At 41.0% G+C, this 13,020-nt stretch overlaps 1 protein-coding gene across 1 annotated transcript in view; it reads left to right on the top strand.

Moving 5' to 3' along the window:
- The window catches only part of shroom1 (shroom family member 1), a 64,927-nt gene that overhangs the window by 42,775 nt on the left and 9,132 nt on the right, over nt 1–13,020 (top strand). The window contains exons 3-9 of the mRNA XM_033978371.2: nt 1,864–4,476; nt 4,725–4,908; nt 5,088–5,146; nt 6,282–6,845; nt 7,886–8,464; nt 9,909–9,999; nt 12,020–12,292. Coding sequence (XP_033834262.1) covers nt 2,054–4,476; nt 4,725–4,908; nt 5,088–5,146; nt 6,282–6,845; nt 7,886–8,464; nt 9,909–9,999; nt 12,020–12,292 — 4,173 coding nt within the window. The 5' untranslated portion in view covers nt 1,864–2,053. The remainder of the gene's footprint in view (nt 1–1,863; nt 4,477–4,724; nt 4,909–5,087; nt 5,147–6,281; nt 6,846–7,885; nt 8,465–9,908; nt 10,000–12,019; nt 12,293–13,020) is intronic.

Genomic DNA, 13,020 nt, shown 5'->3' with positions numbered 1-13,020 from the left:
AAGGATGTGATGAACAGATTAGAGTAAAGTCTGGGTTCATATTAGCGGCAATTAAAATGATTAAAACCAATTAGATCAAGGATGCACAAGTACACATATCTACTTTGATTAAACCAGGTTGTACAAGGAGCTGCGCGGGATATTGGACTATTTTTTAAACATTTTTTTTTTCAATGGATATGTTTCTCAAAAGGTGAAATAATTACACTTTCTGGTACTTCATGGTGTGTATTTGTTTGCTAATATTGTGGTTAATATGAAGCATTTTCTAATTAATTATAGCTATGCAGTAGTGGATGAAGTAATCAGTTTTGTTACTTAAAAGTACAGATACGGAGGCAAAAAGTTACTCAAGTAAAAGTACATAACACACCAAAGAATCTACTTAAGTAAAAATATTAAAGTACCTGTTTAAAAATGTAAATTAAGAGTAAAATTAAAGTATTTCAAGTGTTAATTTGTAGTGATATTGATTAAAAATTATTAAATTACTACGTTTTTCTCATATATCTTGTGTATTTATTCGTGTTTGCTCAAAGTTAAAGCTTGAACTTGAAAACTTTAGTCAAGACTTTACCACGAACATGGTAAAAATAACACCTCAAATCATCTGAAAAGTACTTTTTACTTTGCAGTCCTGTTCAAAAATGTAGTAAAAAGTACAACTACTGCTCTCAAATGCAGTGAAGTAAAAGTAAAAAGAATCCACTGTAAAATGTAGTTAAGTAAAGTACAGATACCTAAAAATTCTACTTAAGCACAGTACTTTTTTTTTACTACTTTTACTACTACTTACTACTATGATTTACTAGGGAACCACTAATCTTTACATGGCAAATACTTTAATTTAATGTGACTTTTATACAAATACTTTCACCATCTAATGTTTTTAAATCCATCCTGACAACACAACATTTTTCTGCTTTCTTGCACGATCATAAAAACATCTCCACATATGCAAAATATAAGAAAAAAGTTAGGAATAATTAGGTCAAAATGCTTAATTAAACCAGTTTCCATAGTTACTCTCTTGTCCCGTAGCCCAAACATGTCCAGACAAGCTTTTCTCTGCACTCGGTCTGGACTTCCACAATACTATACAGCTGAATGTATACGATACATCTGTCACATGCCTAATCCTCCCTTTTTCTCTACGTCTGCGCAGGATTCTTTGCATTTTTCCGGCGTATCCTGCAACGTGCCCCGTTAACCTCAATGCCCCATAATGCATCGGTATTAGGGAGCCATACTTCAGCGTTTGGTCCCTACTAAACCGAGATAGTCCGAGATAGTGCAAGTGTGAGAAAAAAGCATGATTTGTTGCGTAGATAGCGCTTGGCGTAAGATAATTGTAGTTCATGTATCAAAACATAGATAGACATGGACATGGACAGCACATATTTCATTGCTTATCTTAATGCTATAAACCAGAAGTGTAAATTTCAAGTGTCATTTATATTGTGCAGTGTATTATTATATAAAGTTTGACCTAGAAACGCCAAGCAGTGTTGTTTTTGTGCATGAGTCAGGCAGATTGTCACAGTAGCATAGGTATTTCGGTACGTAGAGTCTTTGAAGTAGTGCTAATGACAGGAGAGTGCCTTAGCTAACATGCCAAGTAACAATTCAACGCAAACAGCTGTGCAAAGATGTTTTTACGCTCTTACTCTTTTTCTGTTGTTGCAATACAGCTTCTCGTGACTGGTTATAGGTCATTCCTGGTATTATTTAGGTTTTGGTGCCACTTGAGCGCCCATATTATGAGTTTTTCACAGTCGAGCTGAAGAAGTTGCCTGAGACAAGTGCTACAACTTGCAGATTTTGAATCCTGATTAACCAGTTTTTTCTGTTTTGTCCCCGTAGGAGCTGCTGCTGCTTACCACTCCACGTCAAAGAGATTTTGATTGAAGAAAATAGTTTAAAGATGACCTAAAGTGCTTCCAAACGCGGTAGATATTTAAACTTTAAATGTCATGGTTGTGAATCGGCCAGTTTCGCCCGCGACGAAACCACATGCCTGCTTACTACCCGCACCCAACCGTCCCTTTCCTCCATGGATTCCTACAACTTCCACTTTGAGAGAATGAGTAACATAGACTTGCATCCTCTCAGCTTGCCAATGAGCCGGCTTTCTCCCGCCAAATCCAACAGCAGCATCGTCGAACAGTTCGCTCATCACCACCAGCACGGCAAAGGCGACTCCGCGTATAGTTCTTTTTCGGGAGGGTCCACCGCTCCTGATTATCCCTCCCCGTTTCTCCCAGACGATGTTCAGTCTAGCTCTTTTAGTCAGTACGCTGATTTGAAGTATGTGAAATCATTGTACAACCCTTCTCAAGTCTTGCAGTCTGATCCGAAAACAATGGACCAGCTATATAGATCCGTGGAGGCGATTTCGCAGCAGTACAGACATAGTAACAACAGTCTGAACCACTACAACGGCGAAAGTGGGTTTAACAACAACAAACCATTGACGAAACAAGAGTTGGCATCGCAAGGGGGCTTCATTACACAGAACCCGCCTCCAATCCCGACTCGAATGGATAGTTTTATCACGACGAAAAATCTGGAGAACAATCGGACGCATCAGGAGCTTCAGCAGACGCAATCCCAATCGCCACGGCTGCCGCTGGAAAAATCGAACGTCAAAAAGGATGCGTATCGAAGAGCGTCCCAACCGCCGAGCTACCATCCTCACCACTTGCCCAAAAACCAGACTCTAACGCAAACAAATCTGGAATATTTCGCCGTAAACAGTAATCGGAAAATCGAGGAGCCGGGGAAAATGGGGAAAAACTTGAGTCAATCTCCTCCAAAAGGGGCGAATCAAGACGGGCGGAATAGTCTCGAACATTATCGCCGGCGAGCTCATTCGACGAACGACTTTACGGGGTCAGATTCCCAGAGAGAGTACAGGTCGTGGAGCGTCGGACAAAGCGTTATCAACAGCAGCATTCAGCACAAAGGCCAGTTTTATTTTGTGACGGGAGTTTGTAAAAAAACTCCAGATTCGGACATGATACCGCACGCGTCCTCGGTGTGTGGCTCGGAGAGTGGGAGCGAATTAGAAACGTACAAGTTGAGAGAAAGATGCCACAGTACAATGGAGAATCTATTCAGACCTTTACAACCAAGTCCGTGCGTTTTAGCATCAAATGATAGAGGATTTGTGAATATTTCTAAATCTAATAATGTAATCAATCTGTGCGGAGAGGAGAACATGCATCAAGGTTTGAGCAAGTCGTCTCGAAGCTTAGAGGCGTTGGAGGAGATTGACGTAGCGAGAGACATAGGCAGGCATACTCCAAGCAACCCTATTTTTTATTGCGGGCCTGAAAGAACTAGCCCATTGCAACAGACAAAAGAGGTCGCTAACTTAAGCAGTGAGCAACTCAAACCTGTCAGAGAGGAGCAGGGGAAGAGGGTCAACAGACAGTCATTGGGGGATGTAGCAAGCGAGAGGATAAACAAAGAAACAACTCCGCTTTTGTATCAGCTCACTGGAGCAAGCAGGGCAGGGTTCAGGACAGAGGCAAAGAGCAATGCTTTGGATGTAATCAACGAGCCTCAAGTCGAGGCTAGCGATAACCAGGCTTTAGATCCGGCCTGTAACACGTTGGACCACTCGTATAAGAAGTTTTACAGGGAGCAACTCAAAGATGTTCAGTCAAAGGTGCTAAGGGAGACGTCGTTCAAAAGGAGGGACCTGCAACTGTCATGGCCGCACCGAGTTAGGGGAAAACCAGAGACAAATCAACACGTGCAAGATGTAAGACTAATAGTGCATCAGTTCACCTCGTCGCAGGATTCGCAGGCTTCCACGGAAACGCTGACGCCGTCGGTAACCTCGGAGGACACGGAGAAAGGAAGCGTCAAGGAGGAAGCGGACATCAAAAAGCAGAATCAAGCGGAGAAGGAGAGCGAAAAAGAAAATGGACGACCCGTTAATGTAGCTCAGCCGCAAGTAGCGAGGATCGGAGGTAGGAAAAGACTGACTCAGGAGCAAAAGAAGATGTGCTTTTCGGAACCAGAGAAGCTTCATCAAATCGGTGGAGGAAGAGGAGGAGGTTCATGTCGCTCTTTTGGGAATGAATTTGAAAATGTCTTCACTTCGGTGGAGGAATCAGAAGAGCAACTCCAACAAGCCGAGCCAGGATTGGTGGCAGCTCGAAGGAAGATCTTTGAAACGAGAGGTCGTGCGTTGTCGGCGTCCAGTGCGTCTAAGAGCAGCCTGAAGCACCTCCAGCACAAAGCCCTGGTGGAGTTCATGGAGAGAAAAACGGGGCAGAAAATGGCAGAACCGCAGCAACCAGCTCCTCAGGCACCGCCCCCGATCCGGCAGAGGCACTCGCTCGGGGAGAAGCCGTTCGACTGGGGGTTCAGGCCTCAGTCTGGGCCTTTGGAGAGCAAGAGGAAGAGGATGAACAGACCACATTCTGCAGGACGCATACTGGACTCTTCTACCAGCTCTATCAGGTTAGATGACTTGCTTATTATTATTTTATCTGGGTAGTTTTTGTGGGTTAAGACTGTAATGAAGTCGCATTTATTATGGATTAAAAGATGGGTTGGTTTAATGTCGTACTACGGGATGTTCCAGACAAAACACCATCCATGGAGAAAAACAGACGGCAGATCCTCCATAGCGAAACTTGATAATACATTTTGGACTTTTTTCTACATTTAGGACTTAAGTTACTACCTCGCTTGTCGCTTCCTTACAGGTACGCCCAGTTCTTCCCCAATCAGTCTTCTTCGGGCCAGTTCTGCAGTCAGCCGTACCAGTCCAAATGGAGGGAGAGCCGGGGTCCGTCCCAGGGCAAATCGGTCTCGGTTGAGGATCTTTTGGACCAATCAAATCGCAGCTTTTACCGTAACCGATCCACTTCTTCACCCCACGCTTTCCAGGTACCACAATCCTAACTCTGACGCTATCCCTAATGATTTACTTCAAATGTACGACCGCCAACGTACAATGAAACTGGGTTATGTTCGAAAACCCTGCCAAAAGTACGCCGTAGATATAATTTCACTGTAAAACTGTAATTTGAGTATTTAGTAATATTTAACCTTGTATTTTTCCCCAGGCATTCGACTCACCTGCGCAGGATCCATTACTGGTTAATGATACTAAGGAAACCAGCAGGTATGTACTAACACTGCAAACAAATTGGGACATTTTTATTGGTTTTTGGGTTAGAGCAGTATTAGGTCAGGGATGTGAGAGCTGTGGCACCGACTATATAAAGCTCAACTTGATTCATTGTGCGAAGTCAACACCCGCAGACCTCAGCCAAAACAGCATTCCTCCAACACGTATTTATGTCTGGGAATGAATCATTTCACTTTGCAAAGGAAGGTGGGCTGATTTATATGTCTTAGATTTGTGGAAAATCAAAATGTAATGGATAATCTGAGCGTTAAAGCTACGACAGGTGTTATTGCTTTGCCTGTTCCACTGTATGGCATTAAACTGTATTAAGACAAGCAGGTGAGCCGACTCAAAGGAAAAAGGCATGTTTTTAAGGTATTTTTTAATAATACCGACACTTGTAATCGAATAAACGCGAAGAAAAAGAGATTATACTGTGGAATCCCAAGCAAAGCAATAACATCTGCATGGAGACAAACAAGCGGCATCTTCATAAACGGAAGTAAAGTTGCTCAAATATTGATTCACATTTTGATTTATTTACGCTTATATTTCCATTTTGCGCTCTGATTTCCAAAAAGAACTTGTTACAAATCAGAACGAGCTCCTGAGGGGTTGTCTACGGCTAAAAACAGCTTGCAATAAACCCAAAGTCAACAAATATTACAGCTATTATCTTTAAAACAACTATTGCATTTGACAATATCTTTATACTTTATATTGGACTCATTGTTGTCTGCTGTTGCTTATTGGGTCAGTTGTTACAGAATCTTTACAATAGACCAGAAATGCCCCATGACGTTCCAACTGGCTTGAATTTTTACTGTCGTTCCTCTAACCTAAATGCAACAGGACAGGTTGAAAGGGGATATTGGTGGGACACATTTGTGAAAACATTTCAGGAGTTTACAAGACCTCAGCGTCTCAGTTTAAGTGAATGGGAAGGAATTTATTGTTGCTGTTATAGTGCGCATTATGTTACTGGCTGAAAATGGTCCAAAAAGTGTTATATTTTACATTTTCGCTCAGTTTCTTGGTGTGTTTTGCAAAGGTAGTTGAGCAACCGCTTGGCACATTTTGAATTGGAACCTTTTTGACCTTTTATACTTTGAATATTTGTCTTTTGCAGTCCCCGTAAGGACTTTACAGCAGACAGTCCCGTGAAGGCGGAGGGGCAGCAGTCGGTCCGTGTGGTCGCTCAGAGGGGCAAGTCCATGGAGGAACTGGGAACTACAACATTTACAAGGCCAAAAGCTTTGAGCAAGAGCACCGAGCAACTGGACCAACTGTGGAGGCATTCGACACGACCTGAACCAGACAGAAACGAGAAGATGGTTTCAAATAATGCACAGGACTTTAAAGAGCAACATAAAATCTCAAAATCGCAAGAAATTATACAAAATCAAGACACTCAGGGACAACCAAAACAGAAAAAGTCCCCCGTTAAGCAAAACTCTGAACCGATTTTGGGTGGGAATGATGACGTTTTAGGGAACCAAGACTCCAGCTCTTCCCCAGGATCCTGCTCTTCCTCGCGGACCAGGATCCAGTCTCACGGGGGAATCCCAGCCGAGCCCTGGACTAACCCTCCGGAGTGCCCCTCAGGTCAAGACCCGAGCGAGAGGGAAAAGAAATCCACCTCCTCCAGCCCTACGCAGACAAAGCCCGGCTATGAGAACAGGCTAAGCCCCAGGTAAGGTTACAGCCAGCGTCAATGCCGGGGTTGTTCCAGGGTGGGATAGGACCAGCGTGGACAACTAAACAACAAATTTACTGAGAGTTAGTGGTGTTTTTCTCATCTAGGGACCTCTTTCCCCAGTTTGTCAGTTTATGTAGTCTCATCTACAATCATTTATTTTAATACAAAACATAAAAGTCAGATAGTTGAAAAAAACTTATAACTCTTTTGTTTCTAAGTATTTTTCCTTTATTTTTTCATAGCATTTAGGACGACCCTTTTGACATTAATCTGAGCAAATACAGCACAGAGGAACGAACCCTCATTGTACAGTGGAACTTTGAGTCACATGGGTCAAGCGTAAACGCCATTAAAGGAATAATAAGTGATTTTCAAAGACAGGGGGCAGTATGTGATCTCCACAGACCTGACTAGTCCCGATTTTTTCCAGTGGGGCGATCTTAAAGAAAAGGTGTTTGTGAATAAACCTCAGACGATTTAATAAACGACTTAAAACGTAATATCGAGGATCAAATGAGAGACATAAGCCCGGAAATGCTTTCAAATGTTGTGCAAAGTGTGTTGGATCGAGCTATTCAGGGCCAAACTGAAAATGGCAGACACTTAAAAAACATTATTTTAAAAAATTAGTTACTAGTTTAAGTAGTGATAAGTTCAAGTGTAAGAATGTAACAATTATAACCTTATGTATTGCCAAAAATCTCAGAAGGTTCAGTTTATCTACTGCTAAAATTTGGTGAGTATAAGTTAAGAATTATAGGAGCTACTGAAGATTTAAAAGTGTCAGTGACTTTTGTACGACTCAATAGTACTCAATAGTAGTATTATTAGTAGAATTTTACATTATATCACATTGCAAACTAGGCTGTACTTGATGGAGCGCATGTTATCATAGCTATTTACGCCTGATAATGAAAGTAATTCATTTTAAGTTTCAAATTAAAACCATAATTCATGCTTAAAGGTGCGTTATATATGTCCTTTTTCAAGCAAAATTTCCCCTATAATGTTTTTTTTTTCTCCAAATTTCACAGATCTGTATTAGAGGTCGAAGAGTCCGTCGACGAACCGTCCATCACAGACCTGCCTCCCCCGCCTCCTCTTGACCCAAACCAGGAAGTGTCTTTGAGCTGCGGCGTTACCACAGATCCCTCCCTCTGGCTCCTCCCACCTCCGCCTTCCGAGGATCAACTCAAGCAGGACGTCCCAAATCCACAGCTGACAGACGTATTCACCAACGAACCTGTGAACACTCCCGCTGAAACAAGTCCGTCCCCCGTGTCTCCTAGTATTTCTATCTCGGATCTGGACGCTCAACAAGTAAACGAGGAGAAAACACCCAGAAACGAGGACAAAAACGTGGGTCAAAACCCGGATTTGGAGGAAAGGGGAACACCCGAGGGCGAGACCGAAGCTCAGCAGGCCCCCGCCGAGAAACCGCAGTGGGAGGAGCTCGTGGTGTCCGTGGTTAAAGCCGACCATTCGCTGGCCAGAGTGCTGTACCCGCTGGCCAATAGGAAGACGGCGCTAATGCTAATGGAGCAGCTGCTATCGGAGGACACGCTGCTGATGGAGGAGCACTACAAGAAGAAACAGGAGCAGAAAGGAGAGAGGTGAGTGCAACGTCAAACCGAGCGATCAATTATGCATTAACTATACGGGTTTTGAATTACCAGGTACACAGAGTTCATAGGTTTTGACATTTTTTGCAAGAGAAATTGACGAAAACCTAAAAGAAACATATCGTCGCGTTACAAATACAACTTAACCTTTTTATAATTAACCTTTTGCTTTTAAGTTTTAGATCAGCGGTGTCAAACTCATTTTCACAGAGGGCTATTTAACTAAATGCAACCAAATGTAATGTAAAATAAATGCAACTAGTTTATAATTAACCTTTTCTATATTTATTACTTATTCAAGTTACAAATATTCCATGTGGATTTAGATAGATATGAAAAATAGCTGTGTAACTGTGTGTCTCCTGATAAACTGATATTTTAAGGCAGTCAAACCTTTTAATTTACCTTGTCCCGGGCCACATAAAATGACGTGGCGGGCCGCATTTGGCCCACGGGCCTTGAGTTTGACACATGTGAGTTAGATTGTATTTTATTTACTTATTTTTCTATATAAATTAATGATTCAAACCACGTAACACAATCGCACTGACATAATGTATAGAAGCGTCTAGCTCAAGAGCACAAGCGCAGCATAAAAACGTACGTGATTTCCAAGTAATTGTCACAAATTTAAATATTGTAAGCCATTAATTTTACAAAATGTTGTCGCACTGACTCATTACTCAACATCAGAATATAATAACTAAACTTTTAAATAGAAAGTTGTTGGGTTTTATATAAGAAAAGAGGGATTACTAACCCATTCAAGCCATTTTGAAACCTCTATTTTAGTTCCTGGTTTAATATTTCTCAACGATACTGGTTTCTGGTGGCCCGTGCGGTTCTTATTGAGTTTCCTTTTGTTGCATCACCTGCCACCTGCTCTGACCTGCACTCATATTTCTGCCAATGTAAGCGGCACATCACGATACTCACACACATACGGGCCATTGTTACGCTTTATTGTGTTAAACGACTTCGCGGATGGACTTTGCGCCGATGATGTGTCGTAACTTGTGCCGTGCGTTTAGTCAAATCAAAAATCTTGATTAGAAGTATCACTCCAAAACAGGTATAATCAAAAAACTTCTAGTGAATTATTTTCTGAATGATGTGGGTGCGTTTTCTGACCCACAAACTACAGAAACAAGCCACAGCTATTTACAATTAGTGACGTTTTTTTACTACTGTGTTGAAAAAAATAACAAAAATTAAACGATAACTTGTTTTGAAAGTATGAAAAAAGATACTTGGATGGATCCGCTAAACAAATTATCTGTGTAATCCCTCAGTCGTTCACGTAAATTCCATCTCAAAAGAAAATTTAATTCGAATTTCCGTGATAAAACATGAAAAAAGAGCAGTTTTGACATGAAATGAATGAAGTGAAGTGACAAAAATGTATTTAATGTTTAAATTTTCTTTTGTTTTTCAGTGTTGAAGTGGCAGAAATTGCAGAAACCTTTTCCTGTTCGTCCTCCCAAAACTTGGATACACAGAGCAAAGCGGATATCAGAGAGAAAAAGGTGAGTATGATGTGTTCTGCACCGGTGTTGGGCAAGTTTTAGTTATACTTTACTTCTCCTCCAAAGTAATTAGTAGTAACTGCGTAACTGCACGATGAAACTCAATAATCACCAGATAAAGTAACTGTTAAATTATCAAAACAACATATAAAACGACTTATTTTATGAGCTAGTATCCTTCACAGAGCTCAAAATCACCGATACGGACCCACAACTCCACAGTCATAACAGTCATTCCACAACAAACTGTGACCAAACACGACATTTACCAAACAAACAGATATCAGAACATTACAAACACGTACACACACCACATGTCACGCTCATGCACTCGTCAAATCAGAGGTGAACGGTCAAACACGTATTAAATTAGCTGCAGTCATGATAAGTAGCGTGAGCAGAGGCCGTGTCCGCTATCACGCCGCTGACGTCGTTTTATCGACCTGTAAACTGCAGTCACACGAGTTACTCCAGCTGTAGTCGTGTGTTTGTCTGATCTGTCACCTGCTCAGACTCACAGTGAAATAACGAGCTCGTTTAACTGACAGTAAATATAACAGCAGAGGGAAGAGTCGCTAGGTTAGATTACTCGTTATTGGTAAAAGTAGCGCAATTACTAAGGCAAGACAAGGCGAGTTTTTTAGAGTACCACAATTCGTACACAAAGAAATTCAAAGTGCTTTACAGAATAAGAAAGATGTTAAAATCATAATCATAAACATAAATAATCACAAATAATCAACATAAAATTAACATTAAAAGAGAAGAATGCTGAACTAATGCTGTTCTACTTAAACGCTGTCATTTCCAACACGGTTCAACACTGTTTTACCCAAAGTAACACTTCAAAATAAAGTTATAAAATCTTTTAGCACAAAATGTATCTCAGTAAAAGTGTGTCAGCGTTTTGAAGAATCTACATCGCATCCAAATATGAAGTTATTTTGTCCTCAGTCTTACAAATAATCACAACTTAGTAACAATTTAGATGCAACAAGAAAGCCTGGAAAGATGAAACGTTCCAAAAATATCCAAACGGACAGGAATGAGCAGATCTTAGTCACTTTGGGAGACATATTAAACACTCAAACACTCACTCACTGATAGATTTATGAATGTGTTCTACAGTAAAACCGACATTTTTGACATTGATCCCTAGACGTTATTAGGCTTTAAGTGCAGTGGACCCGTTCTGTCTCGTAAAGTCGTGTCTTATCTGCTGGTGTTCTGTCTGCAGCTTATCTCTGTGTCTCCTGCTTAGATCAGCAAAAACAGCTTTTTACTTTTAACTGTTGAATACACATGAATGGACGTATTACCGGTTTGAAAATGTGCAAAAATCCACTAATGCAATTTCAGAATAATGTAAAGACTATTAGTATCCCTGTATGACACTTAGACAAGGCACTTAACCAACCTTGATGCCAGTACTTGTGTATAAATGTGTATAAATGTGTATAAATGTGTATAAATGTCTGTGTGAGTGTTGCAAGGATGTGAAGTACTTCGAGTGCCCACTGCAGTTCGGAAAACCATCGAAAAGTGACAATTTACCATATATCTGTGTAATCCCTCAGTCGTCCAGGTCTGATCCACAGCAAAACACGAAATTCAAGTGGATTCAAGATTTAAATTTTGTCTTTCGTCCGGTTAAATTTCATCTTTTGCCATTTATCATATAGTTTACTACAACTTGGTGTGGTAGTACTGCATGTCAGAGGCTTTAATTGAAGTAAGTAGTAAGATTTTGAGCGTCTGTACTCAAAATAATATGAAAATTGTTGGTTTGAAGGTTTGAAAAGGAATTTTTGGTTATGTAATTTAGTTGAAAACTGTAAAAAGCAGAAAATATGGTTGATAAAAATGAAAAAAGAACATGTTTACACTGTTTAGTTTCTTAATTGAGTATAACTTTACGCTGAACCACATTTACATCCATGTTTTAGCATGTTTCAAATAGACTCTTTGAAAAACCTTGAAAAATCTACATTTCCTGACCGTTTCCTTCCTTCCATCGTAGCATCTGCTGGTGTCGTACATCGAGGAACGCCTCCGCTCTCTGTCCGACTCTCGCGCGGTTCTCCAGACCGAGATGGACGAGAACGCGCAGAGGGGCGACGCGCTGCAGGGGCTGGTGCGTGAGCGCTGTTTGCCCGTGGAGGTGGAGCGCTACACCCTGTTCATGGGGGACCTGGAGCGAGTGGTCAGTCTGCTGCTGTGTCTGTCCGCGCGGCTGGCGAGAGTCCAGAACGCCCTGAGCACCGTGGACCAGCACACGGACGCAGAGGAGAAGGTACGGAGACGTGGAGGAGGGGTTGAAGTAACTTTTTCCATCCCAGTATCCATATCGGTTAAAAAGGTGTTACAGAAATTCAGCTGTTATTGTTTTTTTGCGTGCACAGTGGTCCCTCGTTTATCGCGGGGGTTACATTCTAAAAACTGCTTTTTTTCTCCTTTTTTTTCTCTTTTTTAAAATTTTATTTATGAAAAAAACAAAACTGTACAGCACAAAACATAACAGGACTTGACAAGAGATAGAAACATGCAAAGGAGACGAAGAAACAGACAAGAAAATGATAAAGAAACAGAAATAAAACAATGATCAGAGCTTGGGGCGGGTTAAGGGGGCGGGGCTTACAATGAGCTAATGTTTTATTATTGAGCAGGTAAAATGAATGAATGAGTGAGTTTAGTTATGAAGTTAACACTAGTTTTGACATTCAGTTTCAGGGTTGAGTCTCCATTCTCTTTTATTTATTTTTTTCCTTTTCCTTTCTTCCTCTTTTCTCCTTTTTCTTCCTTTTTTCCTCTCCTTTTCTTTTCCCTTTTATTATTCTATGTGTTTTTTGTCTCTAAAACCCCTCACCACACACTTTATACACTTTTCTCACACAGGCGTTAACATTTTCTCACATTTCTCTCTCGTTTAAACTCTCTCAAAGTTCAAAAAACCTTCTTGCCGTCTTTGTCGGTGCAGAACGTTTCATCGACATTGTGGGTTTTGTCGGGGAGAAAACAAAT

The sequence above is a fragment of the Periophthalmus magnuspinnatus genome, chromosome 14 (assembly GCF_009829125.3).
Source record: "Periophthalmus magnuspinnatus isolate fPerMag1 chromosome 14, fPerMag1.2.pri, whole genome shotgun sequence".
Classification (NCBI taxonomy): domain Eukaryota; kingdom Metazoa; phylum Chordata; class Actinopteri; order Gobiiformes; family Gobiidae; genus Periophthalmus; species Periophthalmus magnuspinnatus.
This window is presented reverse-complemented; position numbering and strand designations above follow the sequence as displayed.